This window comes from Chiloscyllium punctatum, chromosome 38 (genome assembly GCF_047496795.1).
Source record: "Chiloscyllium punctatum isolate Juve2018m chromosome 38, sChiPun1.3, whole genome shotgun sequence".
NCBI classification, from domain to species: domain Eukaryota; kingdom Metazoa; phylum Chordata; class Chondrichthyes; order Orectolobiformes; family Hemiscylliidae; genus Chiloscyllium; species Chiloscyllium punctatum.
This window is the reverse complement of record NC_092776.1, coordinates 22,926,928-22,948,253: the sequence shown is the minus strand read 5'-3', so window position 1 is coordinate 22,948,253 and position 21,326 is coordinate 22,926,928. Positions and strand designations below refer to the sequence as shown.

At 38.2% G+C, this 21,326-nt stretch overlaps 1 protein-coding gene across 1 annotated transcript in view; it reads left to right on the top strand.

The window, feature by feature from the left end:
- Positions 1 to 3,273, top strand: part of fhip2a (FHF complex subunit HOOK interacting protein 2) — a 54,945-nt gene extending 51,672 nt beyond the window's left edge. Inside the window, exon 17 of the mRNA XM_072557361.1 lies at positions 1,651 to 3,273. Within this exon, the coding sequence (XP_072413462.1) occupies positions 1,651 to 1,756 (106 nt within the window). The 3' untranslated portion in view covers positions 1,757 to 3,273. The remainder of the gene's footprint in view (positions 1 to 1,650) is intronic.
- Positions 3,274 to 21,326: the final 18,053 nt, after the last annotated feature.

Genomic DNA, 21,326 nt, shown 5'->3' with positions numbered 1-21,326 from the left:
ACCTTAAACCTATGCTGTCTAGTTTTGGACTCCCCCGTCTCAGGGAAAATGCCTTGTCTATTTACCATATCCATGCCCCTCATGATTTTATAAACCTCTATAAGGTAACCTCTCAGCCACCAATGTTCCAGGGAAAATATCCCCAGTCTACTTAGCCTCTCCCTTCAGCTCAAACCCTCCAACCCTGGCAACATCCTTGTAAATCTCTTCTGAACCCTTTCAAGTTTCATAACATCCTTCCTATAGGAGGGAGACCAGAATTGCACACAATATGCCAAAAGTGGCCTAACCAATGTCCTGTACAGCTGCAACATGACCTCCCAACTCCAAGACTCAACGCTCTGACCAATAAAGAAAAGCATACCAAATGCCTTCTTCACTATCTAACTACCTGAGACTCCACTTTCAAGGAACTATGAACCTGCACTCCAAGGTCTCTTGTTCAGCAACACTCCCCAGGACCTTTTCAAAATGCAGCACCTCTATCTGAATTTATCTAAAATTATCTAAGTTTATCTCCATCTGCCAATCCTCAGCCCATTGGCCCATCTGATCAAGATCCTATTGTATTCTAATGTAACCTTCTTTGCTGTCCACTACACCTCCAATTGTGGGGTCATCTGCAACTTACTTACAATACCTCCTGTATTCAAATCCAATTCATTCATATTAATGATGAATAGTAGTGGACCCTTCACCAGTACACTCTATCTTTTATCTTGGAGCCAGATTTGTATCCAAATAGCTAGTTCTCCTCTATTCCATGTGATTTAATTATATTAACCAGTGTACAGTGAAAAACCCTGTTGAACACCTTACTGAATTCTATATAGACCATTACTATGCCTTCATCAATGCTCTTTGTTACTTCAAAACTCAATCAAGTTAGTGAGACATTACTTTCCAAGCACAAAGTCATGTTGATTATCCCTAATAATTTCTTTCCTTTCCAAATACATGTGTATCCTGTACCTCAGCATTTCCTCCAACATCAATATTAGGCTCACCGGTCTATAGTTCTCAGGCTTTTCAAGTGAAATAGCAATGCAGCCATAAAGCTGACTTGCCATTCTAAGAGATGGTCCAGTGCAATGACAAATAAGGAGTAATGGGTTTGGAAAAGTAATCTGACTGGAAGGGCTTTATACTAAAGTGCAGATTTTGAGAATGCCATTTGGTGCATGTCATTGTTTGGCTGTAGAGTGAGAAGTTGCAGTCAATCAATTCAATAAAGTCACAGATTAAGTTTGAGAATCATTAGCAGCTGCTGTTTTTGCCACTTAGCAATTAGATTATGCTCTTCCTCAAAAAATTGTAAAATAAGTATAGCATCTTTCTTTTCAATCTACTTGAGCTATTTGTCTCCCTCAATTTTATCTCAGTTTATTTGATTGTGATATTGAAAATGAGATCTTTTTTTTCAGACTAACCATCTATCATTTGGTTGTCTATATTATGTTTTTACAGTATTAGAGTGATAGTTTTCTTGAGGGAATGCTCAGAATTTGGCATACTGTTAAAATTTCATTGTATCAAAAGTTTGGATTTAATTTTGTATGTAGAATTGGATAATAAACATGAATAATCCCAGATAAAGTATATTTTCTGACGCTCATTTGTTTCACCTTTACTCCCCTATCCCTTCCACAGCATTGACCACATGACTTTGCTAGAAGGTGTAATTGTGTTGGAAGAGTTCTGTAAAGAGTTAGCAGCAATAGCTTTTGTTAAATTCCATGCTGCTACCACACCTTAACCATTGACTGGATTCCATACAGAAGCATCCTTTCACCACTTCAGATTTTCAGGCCAGCTTCAATGGAAATGTTTGGACAACAAGGCCAACTGTGACTGCTTAACTGTAGCATCTGCATGTCCGTGTCTGGGTATGGATAAAAAAAGGGAAATATGCCCAAAAATGGGGTGACTGATGCAGTTATCTGCGAAGATGGAAGATAATGTCAAGAAGAAGACTAATACTTTAATTGACATTAATATTACAAGGTTGTACTTCAGTTCACAGCGACAACCTCAAAATGTTGTATATGTTATATTTTACAAAGCGAAGTAGTAGTTTTCCTACTTCTGATCCCTTTTAAAATCATGATCTTTACTCTTATTAAAAGTTGTTCTCAGCACGTGAGAATTGGGTGGGCAAAGGTCAACATCAAAAATGTTTATCAGTATTTTAGCAAACCAGAGAATTATTTAATTAACAAAAGCTGGGGTGCTGATCTGAAGTTATTGTATGTTTCTGTGCCTTTGAAAAGGGCAACATTAAGTGTTAAGTCATGTCAATATTTTTGTCAATCTGTTCTCTTCCCTTCCTCAACACCTCTATTAACAGCCCAGAAGCCATAATCTCTCAAACTATGGCTTTTGTGTCTGCTTCCGAGCCTTCGTACATATAGCAGGGAATCGCCTCCATATTTGGATGCAAGTCTTAGCTTAAGTATTGTATACTTGCACAAAAAGTGGTGTTTCGTTTATGATTAATGCTCCATTTCAAGTGTTCACTCTTAACAAGTACTTAGTGTTCAGCAAAGCTGTAATAGAACCAAATTTTTCAATCTAACATTTCTATCACTACCCAGTATTAATTAACCATTTAAAACAGACCATCACCAACATTTTTGTTATTAAACTAGAAAAACTATAGATAGTGAAAAAGCACCAAACTGCATACTTATATCAGGTTGAATTGTTCAATATAATTCACATTGGATGCCTAAAATGACTTGGGATTGTTGTGCAATGATTTAACGATACTCTTTACAATGCTTCATAACCAATGTTTGTTACAAATTATGTATTAAGTTCTGTATTTAAACTTGTACGAAAATAGAACCAGTGGTGCATCTTTTCTATTTTCATTTCATTTATAGAATGTTAAGGTTGAATAACAAAGCTCTTTTTTATAGTTAACAACATTGGAGCTTTATTGAACATGGAGTACTGGTTTATAATAGGTGCTTGAAGTGTTGGTTTATGTTTCTGTAAATAATTCTTATTTGTAATGTATTTATGCATTACAAACCAAATATTTTGAGAGTTCATTGCATTTAGTTGTCAGTCTTCCTCTTGTTCATAAGAGTGCAACACTTCTTTTGTGTGCAATATAAAAGCTGTATTACCTCGGATGCAGCTTATATGCAACACTTCTGTCATATATAAGAGAATCTTATATATCGATCTGTGCTTGCTTCTATTGTCACTATTGTATATGGTAAATGGGTTATAATCTGCCTAATTTACATTAAAAACAATTCAGAATTTTCCTGTTCAAGAAATTTTTTATTTTAGCACCCTCCTTATCTGTAAGGATGTTTCCATGCTGTACATCTCTATGACACATTAACCTCCAGTATAAATGTAGTTTTTGAACTGATTGCATTTGGACACAATAGGAAAATTGATATTTAAATCACATGCCCCTGTGGTTCTTGTAGCAATGAGGCTGAGTTAAATGTTGGTTTTCCCTTGCTCCATTTTTAGAGATTTTCAATTATATTTATGTTGAAAAAGTGCAAGCCATCTTCAATCGAACCAGCAAGGCATTTGCTAGGAACAAAAGTTAACAAATTAATTAACTTAACCCTTAACAAGTGTTGTAAACTATCACCCGAGTTTCAATCCCTTGTTCCTGTCTAGCACCCTTGAGCATGTTGTTTTCCAAATCTCCTATCAATCTTTCTCAAAACTCCAATGACATTTCCATCTTTGGCATAGCATGGAAACAACTCCTAAAGACACAAATGTCATTTTTTGTAACTATGACAAAGATAAGTTGTCTCTCCTTGTCTTACTAAAACTGTCTGCAGTTTAAAATGATTAGCTCATCCCCCTTCTCCAACAATGTCGTCCAGCAGTATGGGACTGCATTCACCTGGATCTATTCTTATTATCTCATTATAGACATAATATCACTTGGAATATCACTCCAGTGGCATTACTTCTCCGTCACCTATCCTTGAAACCCTCTTATTTGTCATCTACATGCTCCCAGTGAATGACGTTGTCCAAAATTGCTGCGTTAGTTTTCACTTGTACTTTGGCACCCAACTTTATTTAACCTCGAATCATTGCTAAGTTATCAGACTTCTACTCTTATGTATCAAAGGACAAGAAATTTTCTCCAATTGACTGCTAGCAAAACTGAACTTTGATCTAATTCTTGCTCCTTGGACATCTTCAGTTTTATTTGTACTGCCATTGTTGACTGGATTTCCAGCTGCCTTTGCACCATCTAGAATTCCCTTTCTGATTCTATACCTCTGCTTCAAGGTGCCTCTTAAAACCAACCTCTGACTAAGTGTTTGGCTGTCACCTTTAATGTCACTCAATATGCAGTGGTGTGTAATTTTGTTTTATAAACCACCTATGGACCACCTTGGGACATTAAATATAACTTGTTATTATACCAGGTCCATAGTCATGATATTCATGAATGCAGTTCCATTCATTTTTCAGGTAGAATCACAGTTTGCCCTTCATTTTTGTTAAACCTTTGCTCTAGAATGAAGTGGATTTTATGCATACATTGCACCGTTTGTCAGCTATGATTTGATCAGACTCCCTACAGTGTGAAAACAGGCCCTTCAGCTCAACATGCCCATACCGACCCTCCAAAGAGCAACCCACCTTGACACATTTCTCTCTTACTAATGCACCTAACACTATGGGCAATTTAGCATGGCCACCTCACCTGACCTGCACATCTTTGGACTGTGGGAGGAAACCAGAGCACCCGGAGAAAACCCACACAGACACGGAAAGAATGTGCAAACTCAACACAGACAGTTCCCCCGAGGCTAGAATTGAACCCGGATCCCTGGCGCTGTGAGGCAGCAGTGCTAACCACTGAGCCACCATGCCGCCCAGCATGATGAAGGCATTTCATTTACCAGGAATTCCCATGGATAAATTTGTTATTTAATTAGTCTTTCAGTCTAAATACAAATGATTTTATGATTCTATGATTTTTCGTCTTGTGAGCCCCATAAGAATTTGTCCTGGTCTCTGCTTTTAGCTGTGTGTGAAGGTGAGATTTATTGTAGAGCATAGAGTTATCTTTTGCTTCCTTTTAATTTTTTTTTTGCATTACTATTCCTCTTTCCCCAGAAATTTCAGGTATTGCATTCAAAAAGTTGTCAACAAATTTAACATTTATCCTAGAAGTGCAGAATTAAGTATAGTATGCCTATACTTAAGAGAACATACCACCAAAAAGATTTCATTGTCAAAGGAAACAATTCTGTTATTGATTAGTTTACGTACATTCCAACGACCAGCTAGTTCAAGAAGCGAGCTCACCATCATCTTTTCAATTAGGTAAGGTAATATGTGCTGGCTAGCCCAGTGATTTGTTTTTAACAAATAAAAACAAAATCTATGGTGAAAATGTTCTTTTTGATGTCATTTGCAGCACGTGTAAAGTAAGTTGTACAGCTTTTCTGTTGAAATGATTCTAGGCCCAAACAGCCTTCTCCATACAAAACTGACCAAGAATGCTGAGGAAACCTGAAGTTGGGCTGTTCTCATTTTTTGATTTTAAAACATGCTTCTTACACTTTTAGAAAGGATTGTGTTGGTATTCTTCAAGGGACAGCCTACATGGAGGTAATCTTTGTAATGATCTTGTTCATAAGGACTTTAGCAGTAATGCTGTTGAAGCGTTGCACATGTAATTCAGTGTGAAGATGCTTTTATTCAAAGACTGAAAAATACCTTTTTAGTCTCAATATTCTGTAGACACATGACAAGTGAAAATTGTGCAATTCGGAGAAAGAGGAAACAGAGACTTCAACAGTCAAGATGTGTTTGGCAAAATGGAATTTATAGTTCCTGACCCCAGAAACATCAGGAAAGATATGTAGTTAATTCAAGATGTTGGCTGCATGTTTGTTTAAAAAATGTTCAGCATAATAGTCATGTCTACTTACTGATAAAGTGACATCTGTGAAGATCCAACATATTATCTTGTGTGTCTTATTTGCCACACTCTACATTTTTAGGACATGTTCTGAAGTTCTGAACAGTAGCAAAACCTGAGGATGTAAGAGTTCATCTGACTCTCTTATTGGTTGGTACAAATTCGAACATGCTCCTGCCTCAAGAGAATGCATATTTTTATACTTTCCAATACACAAGTTCTGTACAGAACGCCAGTATTAGTGGTTCATTTGGTGATGTAATGTTCTTTAGTTTCATTCAGTCTAATCTTAATTTTTTTCACAAAGTTCTTGAGAATAAATTGGATCTAGGGAAAACTATCCATGGTTGGAGGTGTGCTTAATGTACAGGAAGAAGGATGTGGATATTGGAGGTCAGTGATCTCAGCTTCAGAAACATCATTGCAGGAGTTCTTCAGGGTAGAGTCTTTGGGCCAAAGATTCTTCAGCTGCTTCATTAATTACCTCCTGTCCATCAGATGAGCAGAAGTTGAGTGGCTTGCACAATGTTTAGGATCATATGTGACTTCTCAGACACTAAAGTAGTATGTGTGCAATTGTAGCAAGGCCTGGGTGACAGGTGGCAAGCAACAATTATGTCACACAAGAGCCAGACAATGACCATCTTCCGTAAGAGACAATCTAACCATCATCTCTCAACATTCAATGGTATTAGCATATTTGAATCCTCCAATATTAACATCCTGGAGGTGACCGGCGTTGAACTGGACCAGCCATATAATGGCTACAAGAGCATGCCAGATAATAGGAATTCTGCAGTGAGTAACCCATCACCTGACTCTTCCAAACACACTCTGGAGTGTGTTGAAATACTCACCATTTGCCTAAATGAGTGCACCTCCAACAACACTCAAGAACATAGGACACAAGAGTCTGCTTGATTAGCACCACATCCACAACACCTGCTCTCATCATCACTCAATAGCAGCAGTGTTTACCATCTACACGATGCACTGTAAATATTCACCGAAGTTCCTTTATACAGCACCTTCCAAATTCACAACTACTTCCATCTCAAAGGGCAAAGGCAATAGATACATGGAAGCACCATTACTAACCAGTCCCCCTCCAAGCCACTCGCTATCCTAATTTTGAAATGTATTGCCATTCCTTCAGTGTTGCTGAATTGAAATCCTGGAATTCCGCCCCTGATAGAAGTATAGGTGTACCTACGCCAAATGGACTGCAACGGTTCCAGAGAGCAACTCAACATCACCAATGTGCTTCCAGAATTATGGTTTGAGAGGAAATAATTTTTCTGCATTAATCAAAAGCCACAAATAAGAAATATATTGCAGTAGGTCCTGATGCTCTGTTATCAGTGGTGGGCATTTGGTGAGGACACAAGTGGAAAATCTTTATTATGGTTGTTCTGTCCTCTGAAACAAATGATTCTCTGTGGCACACTGAACCGGTCATCCTTTTGGTTCATTCTGCTGGATCATTTCCTGGACATATTAATTGCATGTATTTTGTAAAGTTAATTATTTTCAACTCTTTGCAATTCTAATTTTTGACACTAGGTGGCTGTTTTAGTAAAAGTGTATTTTTCAAGTGTAATGGGGTTTTAAATACAAAAAAGATGAATGCTAAAAAATGTATTTGCTATTTGCAGTAAATAGAGATGCTGCTGCAAATACTCAGCAGGTCTAGCCGTATTTGTGCAGAAAAAAGTTGCCTTTCATCTGAACTGTAGGTTATCTGTGTCTGATTATTTTGAAAATTCCGTTTCTTATAGAAAACGTTCAAGTCATCTTCTTGGAAATTTAGGCATGTTAGCTAAACTATGGGAGAACAAAGTTAAATCTTCCTAGAAACCTTGAAGACACTAGAAGGTTATTAAAGGAATATTCGGGAAGTAATTCCACAAAATTGTTCCAGTAAAGGAGTGATGCTGAGAAGTTGTAAATTTTCTTGAATATAATTTGTACCTTTTATAAGAGGCTCTTGCTCCAGTGCCTATCCTGGACAGTTCGCAACGGTCCTATTGGCTTATTTTGAAGATGTCTAGTAAAGGATCAACACTTTTATCCTCAAATGGAGTTAGAGTCATACAGCATGGAAACAGACCCATCTGTCCAACTTGACCATGATGATCAAGTTTCTGAAACTAAACTAGTCCCATTTGACTGTGTTTGCCCCATATCCCACTCAACCTTTCCTATTCATGTACTTATCCAAATGTCTTTTAAATGGTGTAACTGTATGTGTATTCATTATTTCCTCTGGAAGTTCTTCCATACACAAACCATTCTGCAATTAAAAAAAAATGTTGCCCCTCATGTCTTTTTAAAATCTTTTTCCTCTCATCCTAAAAATATGCCCCCTAGATTTGAAATCTCCCATCCAAAGGAAAATAAACTTGCCATTCACCTTATCTATACCCATCATGATTTTTAAAACCTCCTGTAAAGTCACCCCTCAACCTCCAATGCCCCAGTGAGAAAAGTCTCCGACTATCCAGCCTCTCCATGTAACTCAAACCCTTCATTCGCAGCAACATCCTGGTAAATTCTTTCTGAACTCTTTCCAGCTTAATAATAACCTTTCAATAACAGGGCAACTAGAACTGCATACAGTTTCCAGAAGAGGCCTTACCAGTGTCCTGTACAAGCTCAACAAGACATCCCAACTCCTACGCTCAAAGGCTTGAGCAATGAAGGCAAGCGTGCTAAACACCTTCCTAACCATCCTGTCTACATGTGATGCAAACTTCAAAGACTTATGTACCTGAACCCCTAAGTGTCCTGTTCTACAACACTACCCAAGACCCTATTTTTAACTGTATAAGTCCTGCCCTTGTTTGTTTTACCAAAGCGTAATGATTCAGACTTATCCAAATTAAACTCCATCTGTTAATCCTCAGCCCATTGACCCAATTGATTGAGATCTTTTTGTAATCTTAGATACTTTCTTCACTATCCACTATACTACTAATTTTAGTGTCACCTGTAAACCTACTAACCATGCCTTGTATATTCTCATCTAAATCATTTATATAAATGACAAACAGAAGTGGACCCAAGCACTGATGATCCCTGTGGAACACCACTAGTAACAGGCCTCCAGTCTGAAAAACCTCCACCACTATTCAGTCTTCTGCATTGTAATAGCTATTGAAGCAATGCATTAGGGAGGAAGACGAAGCTGCAAAATACAATATCAATATAATAATTCAGGTCCCAGAATCCATTATGTTATGAAACAACTGTAGCCTAAAGGTAATATTACCCAATGAATCATTTGTCTTAACATTAAGTAACTGTAAAATCCATTTGTTGCAGTGTTAGCTATTATTCAGTGGCATTAATAGATTTTTAACATATACTTTTGCATTATTATTCAGAAAATGTTTTATCTTTAATAACTGAACATTTACTTGTCTAATAGAATGAAGTGTTATCAGTTTATTTTGTGTGCATGTGAATATTCAAAATAGTATACTCATTTAAATATTAGATATTTTTGTAACTTGTTATATGGTTGTAATTTGTCTTTAAGTGAAGATTGCAAAGTTTTCTGACGAACGTAACTGCCAACTTATCCTGAAGATGATCGAAGGTTTTGTTCTGAAATGGTCATTAGATGGCAGCAAAGGCTGTTACATTGCAATTTTTCTCTTGCACCTGATTGTTATAAACTGTAAATGTACTTAAGAAAAAAATAAACTATAGAAACCACAATCCCAATTAGATTTCCATTACCAGATTGACTTTTTTAAAAATAAAAGACCAGCTAGATCACAGAATGGAATGGAAAAATAAGAGACAAAACTGCAAATTGTGGAAATTTGGATAGGTATAGAGACTGTCCCTGTATGACAAAGAAAAACTATGTTTCGGGTATAGACTTTCTGTCTGGTATTTATATATTATGCATTTCAAAAACTATTTTATTGGCTGTGAATCACTTGGGTTGTCCTGAGAAAGTGAAAGTTGTGCAGTAATACATGTCCTTTTAAAATTAATCCTTTTAAAATTCCCATGCAATAAATGCTAAGTAATAGCTCCATCATAATATGGGGGGAATTGGGAAAAAAAAGAGTTTGACCTGAGCTTATGACAAAGAGGGAATGCAGTCCATGTAAACACTTCCTGTCCTGTCCTCTAATTTTCAATGCATTATTTGCTTCTTTACTTTGAGGATAAGAACATATACTTTTGTCCAGCACAGTCAGTTAATGTTAATGATGATGTGATTCAGGGTACACAAGGCAATCAGTGGGAAGTGCATGTTAGCATAGCTGTTTCCACATCATGGTGACTGTGACTTCTGCTTCTGTCTCAGCTTTATTCACCCAGTTTTCCCACTGATATGTACTGACTCAGGTCCAGATCTGGCAGAATGGTGATGCTGGACAATGCAGTTCCTCAATAGCATTAACAAACAGTTGAATTGGACAGGTGGCATCAAGTTGCCCAGGCGCTTGCTACAGTGATGCAGACATAATGTCAATGTGCCATGAAGGTAGAGACCACCACCTTTTGTCATTTTTCTTAATAGAAGCTCACTATTTACATGCATCGTTCTTCAGAATCCAGCCATGAAATACCTAATTTCCCAGAATCATATTGTTTTCATTAAAATTTGTCACCTTCCAATAACCTCCCACTTTAAATTCTGAGTAAGTGGTTAGAGAGCACTGTCCTGTCTACATTCTTCATGGTTACAAGGTGCAGTCTCAATGGAGTCTGCTTACCATATGTGTATTTGATTTTGTCAACTAGTACCCAGGCTAATGTTGAGAATGTGTGCAGCTGGATAATAAATAATGGAATAAAATTGATATTGAGGAATTATATTTTTACATGCAAGAAGTTTTTTTACATAAGAATGCAAAGTATATTGAGATATTTCACAAAATTAAATGTGTAACATGAATGCAAGTTGCTGCTGCCTCCTATAGATCTAAATAGGTTGAGAAATTCTGACTTCCTGAAAAGTAAAAATTGCCTTTATCGATTTGTCTATGTTACTAGTTGATACAAATTCAAGCACATGATAGGACAGATGGATGACAAAGCTTGGTCAATGATAGATTTAGTGGAGCAACTTGAAAGGAGGATACAATTAGAAAGGTTTTGGATGTTGATTCCAAAGCTTTCAGCTTAAGCAGTTGAAATCACAGCCTTCAGCGGTGGAATGAATAAAGGTCATGGAATAAAGGAATAAAGATGTTTCTCTCTCCAAAGTTGCCCCTGACCTGAACATTTTCTGATTTCATTTCAGATAAACTTTATTTCAGTAGTAATGTAGTTTTGACAACACTATATTTGATTTTGAAATAATGCAAAAAAATTATTGATGACATATGTCAACATTCTTTGAAAAGATTAATTTTATGTTATTTTTAACACATAATTGCATTCTATGAAAATACAAATTGCTGCTTTGCAGAGGGTACTTGACATTGTAAACAAGAACCTAATGGCATCAATCTTGAGCTGCAAGATGAATGTCTTATAATCAGAGACTTAAACCTTTTAATGTTTTTCTCAGTGGGATTAGGGCCATAAATTGAAATTGAAGACTGTGTTTCCTGTCACACACATGGTTGATTGACAACTGAGCTCTTCTCTGTTAAAATATGCAATTACCGTTGATTGCTTTTGGCAAGTGAGTCTGTTGATAATGTAATTGGATTTCCAAAAGCGCACTTGCATACAATTATATTTATGTGATCAATAGTGTGTTACTAATAAAGTGTGTATTAAATTCATAGATTTTACTAAATATTTCGCTTTTTTAACCTTTTGGTCCCTTAACTGCCTTCACCTCAGTTTAATAATGAACAAAATTATTTGTTCAGACAAAAAGATTATCTCCTTCATAGATATGGTTCATAATGATGTTTACAAAAGAATTGTAAACCATTGGTGTTTATTTGAATAAACTGTGCATATAGTTTTGTAACATTAGCAGGTTTCTGCCTGTACCACCCTTACAGGAAGTGAATTCCAGATTCCTACTATCCTTTGGGTAGGATGCTTTTTCCTCTCAACCCATCTAAATCTCCTACCCCTTTCCTTAAATCTGGCTCATTGATTCCTCAATCAAGAGGAAGTGTTTCATCCTGTCTATCTTTTATATATTTCCCCTCTCACCCTAAATCTATGCCCTCTGATTCTGGACTCCCCCACCCCGGGGAAAAGATCTTGTCTATTAATCCTATCCATGCCCTTCATGATTTTATAAACCTCTGTAAGGTCACCCCTCAGCCTCCTACGCTCTGGGGAAAACAGCCCCAGTCTATTCAGCCTCTCCCTATAGCTCAAATCCTCAAACCCTGGCAACATCCTTGTAAATCTTTTCTGAACCCTTTCAAGATTCACAACATTCTTCCAGTTGGAAGGAAACCAGAATTGTACGTAATATTCCAAAAGTAGCCTAACTGACATCCTGTACAGCCATAACATGACCTCCCAACTTCTATACTCAATGCTCTGGCCAATAAAGGAAAGCATACCAAACACCGTCTTCACTATCCGATCTACCAGTGACTCTACTTTCAAGAAACTATGAATCTAAACTCCAAGGTCTCTTTGTTCAGCAACACTCCTGAGGACCTTACCATTATGTGTATAAGTCCTGCTCTGATTTGCCTTTCCAAAATGCAGCACCTCGCATTTATCTAAATTAAACTCCATCTGCCACTCCTCAACCCAATGGTGCATCTGATCAAGATCCCCATTGTACTTTGACTGTCCACTTACACCTCCAATTTTGGTGTCATCTGCAAATTTACTAACTATACTTCCTATATTCACATCCAACTCATTTATATAAATGACTAAAAGCAGTGGACCCAGCACCGATCCTTGTGGCACATCACAGATCACAGGCCTCCAGTCTGAAAAGCAACCTTCCACCACCACCCTCTGTCTTCTAAGTTTGAGCCAGTTCTGTATCCAAATGGCTAGTTCTTCTTGTATTCCGTGAGCTCTAACCATGTTAACCAGTCTCTCATTAGGAACCTTGTCAAATGCCTTTACTGAAGTCCATATAGATCACGTCTACTGCTCTGCCCTCATCAATACTCTTTGTTACTTCTTCAAAAACTCACTCAAGTTTGTGAGATATAACTTCCCAGGTACAGAGCCATGTTGATTCTTCCTACTCAGTCCTTGCCTTTCCAAATACATGTAAATCCTGTCCCTCAGGATTCCCTCCAACAACTTGCCCACCACTGATATCAGGCTCACCGGTCTATAGTTCCCTGGCTTTTCCTTACTACCTTTCTTAAACAGTGGCACCACGTTAGCCAACCTCCAGTCTTCTGGTACCTCACCTGTGACTATCAATGATACAAATATCTCAGCAAGTGACCCAGCAATCACTTCTCTAGCTTCCCACAGAGTTCTAGGGTACACCTGATCAGGTCCTGGGAATTTATCCACTTTTATGCATTTCAAGACATTCAGCATCTCTTCCTCTGTAATATGGACATTTTTCAAAATTTCACCATCTATTTCCCCACATTCTATATCTTCCATGTCCTCCACAATAAACACTGATGCAAAATACTTGTTTAGTATCTCCCCTACCTCCTGCGACTCCACATAAAGGCTGCCTTGCTGATCTTTGAGGGGGCCCTATTCTTTCCCTAGTTACCCTTTTGGCCATAAAGTATTTATAAAATTCCTTTGGATTCTCCTTAACCCTATTTGCCAAAGCTATCTCATGTCCCCTTTTCCCAATCAAGACATCTTTATTCAAGTCTACATCATTTATATATTCCACAGACTTCTAAGGCCCCAACATTGATCCCTGAGAAATCTCACTGAACACAGCCTTCCAGTCACAAAAGCTTCCCTCAACCATCACTCTCTGCTTTCTACCACTTTTTTTTAATAGATATTTTTATTGAAAATTTAACATATTTTTACAAGTTTACAAATAAAAAAAGCCCAAGTATAAACATTGATATATAATTAAATCTTAAATAAATAATAACCAAAATTTATCAAACAGAAAAAAAAGATACCGAGAGAAAAAAAACAAAACTCAACTAACTGCTAATCTAACCTACAACCATCCAGAGTGTATAATTAAGTCTCTTACATTATTCAAAGAAGGGGAAAAAAACGATGAATAACACAGAAATTGGGTAGTGAGATACATGCTCGGAATGTATTAATATCAAATCGTAACAAAACCCATATTCGTGTTGGATTCCTCTCCCAAGGGGCCCCGGACCAGCCAGGTTCACCATCTCAATTAAATAAAAGCCCTTGTTAGGGTGGCCAAAATATCTGTATTTATGTAATTCAAGAAGGGCTGCCATATTTTATGGAATAATGCGGTCTTTTCGTGCACCATATTTGGAAGGAAGTCAAGGGGAATACATTCCATGATTAATCTGTGCCAATTCGAAATTGCAGGGGGACCCTCAGCCACCCAGTTTACCAAAATATGTTTCCTTGCACAGAAAGAGAGAATAGAAAATATCTGTTCCTGTGCATATCCAGGGAGGGTAAGTTTGAAAAGCCAAAAAGGAGAAATACAGGGTCCACTCTAATTTCCGTTCCTAAGATTTCTGTCAGAGCACTTGCTACTTTAGTCCAATATCTACGGATCTTATGACAGGTCCATAAGCAATGTACAAGAGTGCCCACATCTATTTTACATTTGGGACACATTGGAGATGCTCCTGCCTTAAATTTTGCCAATCAGCCCTATGAAGTATCTTCAACTGAATGGCCTGAGTTCTGTTGCAGATGGTGATTCTTCTGGCATTTTCCCAAATGTCATTCCATGTTTCTATAGAGATTTCCAGTCCCAAATCCTGATCCCATGTTTTAAGCAGATTGTCCATATCTCCCGATACTTCATCATGTAATAAATGATAAATAGTGCTGACGGAAGATACCCCCATTGGCCATAACACTTTACATTCTCCATCTGATTTATAAAGACTAACTAATGACATAGTCTTCTTTTGTATGTATTCTCGAATTTCGAAGTATCGAAATAGATCTCCATTAGGTAATCCAAATTTCTGTCACAGCTGTTCAAAAGACATCAGGACCCCATCTTTAAACAGATCCCCTAAACATGAGATACCCCTGGATCTCCAGAGTTTGAAAGTGGCATCTGTAAGCCCCGGTTGAAATCCCCATGCTCCCACTATCAGAGCATAGGGGGATGTTTTATGTGAGTTGCCCTCATTTTGCTGCATTATATTCCAAGCTTTAATTGTGTTTAGTATTATAGGGTTTTTACATTGATCCGTGATGATTTTCCTCTTGTCTGAAAATAAGAGGTTAATAAGTGGGCATTTTACTTGAGAAGCTTCGATGTCCAGCCAGATTGATTGCGGCTCAGACAAGACCCAATCAGCTATGTAACTTAATAGGGAACTTAACTGATATTTTCTAAAATCTGGGAAGTCCAATCCTCCCCTTGCCTGTGGAAGCTGCAGCTTCTTCAGCTTCATGAGGGGCTGTCTGTGATTCCAGATAAAGGAACCCAACCAGCCATATAATTTACGTCGTGTCAGCCTCGGCAGCATCACCGGAAGCATTCTCATAGGATATAGGAGACGGGGCAGGACATTCATTTTAATTAGTGCTATTCTACCCAGCCAGAAAATTGGAAGGTCTCCCCATCGCTGGAGGTCCTGCCTTATCCTTTCCAGTAAATGCACAAAGTTAGCCTTTTATAACTGACCAAATACTGGGGTAATAAAAATGCCTAAATATAAGAAACCCTCCAGGGACCACCGAAAGGGAAAGTGGGATCCGTCCAATAATTGGGATATACTAGCCAGGCCACCCATTGGCATAGCCTCCAATTTTGAGAAATTAATTTTATAGCCTAAAAATACACTAAATGTATTAATAACTTGGATTAAGCGAGGCATGGACATCAAAGGATTACTGAGAAATAGAAGCACATCATCTGCATAAAGGGTAATTTTATGTTAACCTGTACCAATCCTCGGGGCCATTATATTAGGGTCAGCCCATATAGCTTCTGCTAGTGGCTCAATTATTAGCGTAAATAGCAATGGCAAAAGAGGACATCCCTGACGGCAGCCCCTATCCACACTGAAGCTATCCGAGCCTAATCCATTGGTAATCGCAACTGTTTTGAGATCACTATACAGTGTCGAGACCCATTTGGTAAACACTTTTCCAACGCCAAACCTTTCCAATGTGTAAAACAAATATGACCATTCAACCTTGTCGAATGCCTTTTCCGCGTCTAATGAGACTACTACTCCTGGTATCTTTCCTGGAATGTTTTGAATCACATTCAAAACCCTTCTGACATTATTGGATGATCTACGGCCCTTAATAAACCCCGTCTGATCCTCCTTTATGATATGTGGCAATACCCTTTCTAGCCTCAATGCTAACATTTTAGAGAGGATTTTAAAATCTACATTTAGCAAGGATATTGGTCTGTATAACATGCAATCTTCTGGGTCCTTTCCTTTTTTGAGGATAAAGATATATTCAGCGAAGGTGGGAGACAGCTCTGATTGTATGAATAGTTATACATGTCCATAAGTGGACCAGCCAATATTCCTGTAAATTCTTCATAGAATTCAGCTTGAAAGCCATCTGGGCCAGGAACCTTACCACTCTGAAGTTGCCTGATTGCGTCAAGTATTTCTTGGATTGTTAGGGGAACATTCAAGACCGATACCTGTTCCAGAGTTAGGCCCGGAAAGGTCAGGTTTTTAAAAAATGATTGCATCCTCCTAGTTCTGTCTTCGCAATCCTGCGATTTATATAAATCAGAATAAAATTTTCTAAAGATTGTGTTAATCCTTTTTTGATCATGAGTCAGAATACCCGTACTTTCCTTGATAGACGTGATAGTTTAAGGGGCCACCTTTTTCTTTGCGAGAAATACTAAGTATCTACCAGGTTTATCGCCAAATTCATATAACCTTTGTTTTGCAAATAACATTTCCCTCTTAGCTGTTTGGGTAAGAGTGATGTTTAGAGCTGTCCTAAGGGCTGTAATCCTTTGTAATTTGATAATAAAAGGTCTATCAGCGTATGCGGTTTCAGCTGCTTTTAAGCGAGCTTCGAGCAGATGCTGTTGTTCTCCCTTTAATTTTTTCTGGGTCGCTGAGTATGAAATGATCAAACCTCGAGCGTAAGCTTTGATGGTCTCCCACATCATTGATGAGTTGCTAGCCATACCTGAATTAATTTCTAAAAAAGTTTTAAATTCTTGAGAGAAGTACTTTACAAATTTACTATCTTTCATCAGGAAGGGGTCCATACGCCAATGCCGGGGGGATGTCTCATTGTTCTTCGCTTTGATTTCTATATATACAGCAACGTGATCAGAAATTGCTATACTGCTTATTTTACAGGATGATATGGAATTTTAAAAAATCGAGGGGGCAAAAAACATAACAATTCTGGTATGACATTTATGTGGATTGGAATAAAAAGAAAAATCTCTGCCCTGTGGATGAAGACATCTCCATACATTTATTAATCCTAATTCTTTGTTCAGATCCACCAATTGTCTCGATCTGGGAGATACTCCTGCAGTACTCTTGGGAATCCTATCTATTTTCGGATCCATAATACAGTTAAAATCTCCCCCTATAATTGTATGATGAGCACTAAGAGCCATCAATTTTGAGAAGGCTTCCGTTATAAATTTAAAAGGATATGCCGGGGGGACAATACAAATTTAAGTTCCCATATTCCTCTCCATTTATAAGGGCTTTAATCAGAATATATCGTCCAGATTCGTCTTTTATCTGATATAGGATTTTGAAAGGGAAATTCTTCCGAATAAGAATAACAACTCCCCCTCTTTTTGAGCTGAAGGAAGAAAAAAAGTCCTGATCAAATCCACCGTGTCGTAATTTCAAGTGTTCTTTATCCAATAAGTGTGTCCCCTGTAGGAGAGCTATATCAACCCTTTCTTTCTTGAGGTTTGATAATATTTTCTTCTTTTTGACTGGTGAATTACTCCCCTTGACATTCCAGGTGCACCACTTAACCGACTGATCAACCATAATCGTCTGAGCAAGTTCGAGATCCCTCGGGAGGGGAAACCCTATCCAGAACATCCCGAGCATAGAGCATATAAAATTCACAAAAATAAAGGCTCTTTAATACACTCACGTCAATATAATAAAAAACTATTTCTAAATTTTAAAAATATAAAATGTATTTAAATGGAGATTTTCCCCCTTGTTCCCAGGGGGTATCACTTCCTTTCCAAAGGTCCATCTAATCCTCTCCCAACCAGTACCCCACCCTTGACCCAGGCGTCCCCTGACAGGATGAAGAAGATTCAAATATACGACAGAGCTAGAGTTGAGTTAATAGTGAGCACCCTAACCACCCCTCCCCCCCCCCGCCCCCCCACCCACTCCAACACCTGGATATATTTGGTAATGTTTTATAAACATATATAACTATAAAATTACAGCCTCAACAAGTAATAATTAAATATAATAATACAAAATAACGGGAAAACAACCCCGCTCCTAAAGACAGAAATAAAATAGGATAAGGTAACCATCTCCCCCCACCAGCATTAACTAGACCCCCCAGCCTATATATATATATATATGAAAAAAAGGGAGGGGGGGAAGAAAATTGCTAAGTAGAGAACAAATAAATAAATCCCTCTCCCCACCCCCGGAAGATAATATTAAACAGTAAAAAAAGTTAAAAAAAAGGGATTAATATTAAAAAAAGGGGATATAAACCGGAGTCGGGGGAGAGCAAAACAACATCAATTAATTCTTACAATTTATCTAAGAGAGTCCAAAAATTCCTTGGCCTTTTCCGGAGATCCGAAGTTATACACAGACCCTTCATGTTTAAAGTGTAGCGTTGCTGGGTAGCGCAAGGAGTACTGAATATTTAAGTCCCTTAAACACTTCTTCACTTCATCAACTGCCTTCTCTTTCAGACCAGAGCTGGGGAAAAGTCCTGGAATAACATAATCTTGGATCCTTTATAAATCATGGCTTGGGGATCTTTCCCAAGATTTCTGGAAGTTTCTAAGAGCATCTGCCTCTCCTTATAGCTCTGCAGCCAGAACAGGACCGGGCGGGGGCGCTGGTTCGAGCCAGGCCCGTGCACTGCAACCTGGTAGGCCCATTCCACCCTTACCTGGCCTGATCCAGCCTCCAGATTTAAAAGCTGTGGAAGCCATTGTTCAAGAAACGCTGTAAGCTGGCTTTCCTCTTCCCGTTCGGGAAGGCCCAGCAAACGAATATTTTTTCGACGATCTCGAGGTCGTCAACATGATTCTCTAAGGTTCTCGCTGTTTGAGAGTCCGGAACCAATCCACGGCCGATTCTGCTATAGTTTTGGAGGTTGCGGCCTTTAGCTCCGCCCCTCCGACTCGTCACCTGATTTCCTTGATGTCTCGGTCGTGCTTTTGTAGCGCGACTGAGAGTGAGTCCCATCAGCTCCGGGACTCTTCGATGAAGGCGTCGATCTTCGCATCGAATCTAGAGATTATTTCCACAAGGCTCGCCACCGTAGGTAAGTCCCCCGGGGCGGCTGCGGATGCTTCTGCTGCAGCTGCAGAGGGTGGGGGAGGGGTTCCTGTCTGCTGAGAACTGCGGGCTCCCTTCCCTTTATTAATTTTTTTACAGGAGATTGAATTGTTTAAATTCAGTGTTGAGCAACTAATTACATTAAGTAAAAACTATTTTAAATGATTTGGTGAGTGTGATGGAGGCAGGTAGCCCACTTTGCCCAAGTCTTGGGAGGAGCACTATAGACTCAGACTTGCTGGGTCGCCGCCATCTTGGATCCCCCCTGCTTTCTACCACTTAACCAGTTCTGGAACTTATTGGCCAAATTTCCTTCCATCCCATGGGCTCTTACCTTCTCTAACATTCTCTTATGTGGGACCTTAGCAAACGCCTTGCTGAAATCCATTAGACTAATTCAAATGCATTACAGTAATCCACACATCTGGTCACCCCTTTGCAGAATTCAATTGTTAGTCATGACCTCCCTTAACAACACTGTTGTTTGTTCTAAATAATCCTTGTATCTACAAATGCATATTAATTCTGTCCCTTATTATTTTCAATAATTATTTTCAATAATTTACCACTGAGTTTAGACTAACTGGATAGTGTCTTAGTGTATCCCTTCCCCCCACTTGAATAACCAGCTGTCATCCAGTCCTCTAGTACCTCTTCTGTGGCCAGAGAGGAATGGAAAATTATTCACTCAGCCTGGGATACATTTCATCTGGTGATGGAAACTTATCCACTTTTAACCCTGCCCAGTACAGAATATTCAGGAAAATTCTCACCAAAATTTACCTTGGGTTACTGAACTTGGAAGATGTATCACCAATTTCCCAACTTGTGGCAAAATTGAGTTTTGAACTGGTTATAACTAGATAAATTGCCAAAAAGATATGTTGGCCAATAAATTCAAGTGCTAACCACCCTTCCAAGCCTCCAATATGATAGTAAACATGTACAATATGTCATCATGGTGAAGGAAATAATTTGATGTGTCTTGTGTTATTAGATTCCTGATCTGACAGGCTTTGCCTTTATACCATTGACATCACAACTTGTGACATTCCAGTATAAAAGTTGCCACCTTATCATCAGTCACTCTGTCAATGCAGTGGAGTCAGCGTAGTGTGTTTAGTCAGCATCGCCTCCTGCAGGGCTAATGCCTAAAAGAGAGTAGGCTCGTTACTGTGCAAATGAGGAGCTTATAGTCTATTTGAAGAGTCCACTACAAGGTCAATTTGCCCTCACAGCTTGATGATAATAATTTTTTATTTACTTTCCTGCACATTGATTAAAAGCTATTTGCTAATAATTAGGTTGCATGATGATAGATCATGTTAGATCTCATGGGACTGGAACCTGGTGAAAGAAAGTTCTAGTAAAATCTTTTTCTACCATGCTTCTGTTCATAGTGTAATAATGTTAATAAACGTTCATCATTTGCACTAGCATGGTGTCCTATTGCCTGCCAAAATCTCCCAGAACCTGCTCGTGGCATTTAGATATGAAGTCAGATGATCTATGTTTTCTCTGCTAGTTGCTCACGTCACGTTAGACCTATTGTTCCTATCACTTTTGCTCTAAATGTCTTTATAGTCTGAATGAAAAATAACTGTAATGTGTAAGTTCAAGACAGGTTTCCATGACTTAAGTTTAAAATAAAATTCTGGTAAAAATGTAATTTGACTCAAACAAGTAATTAATATCTGCTGATAATTAGAGTGAACAGTTTTGCATATCATTCCTTCCGCAATCATCGATTGAATTAATCAAAACAAATTTTCATCCACACTTTATGTGACATCCTCTCACCCATGTTTTATGTATAGGCTGAAACCTTTGGGAGAAATAATGGTGCAGTGATATTG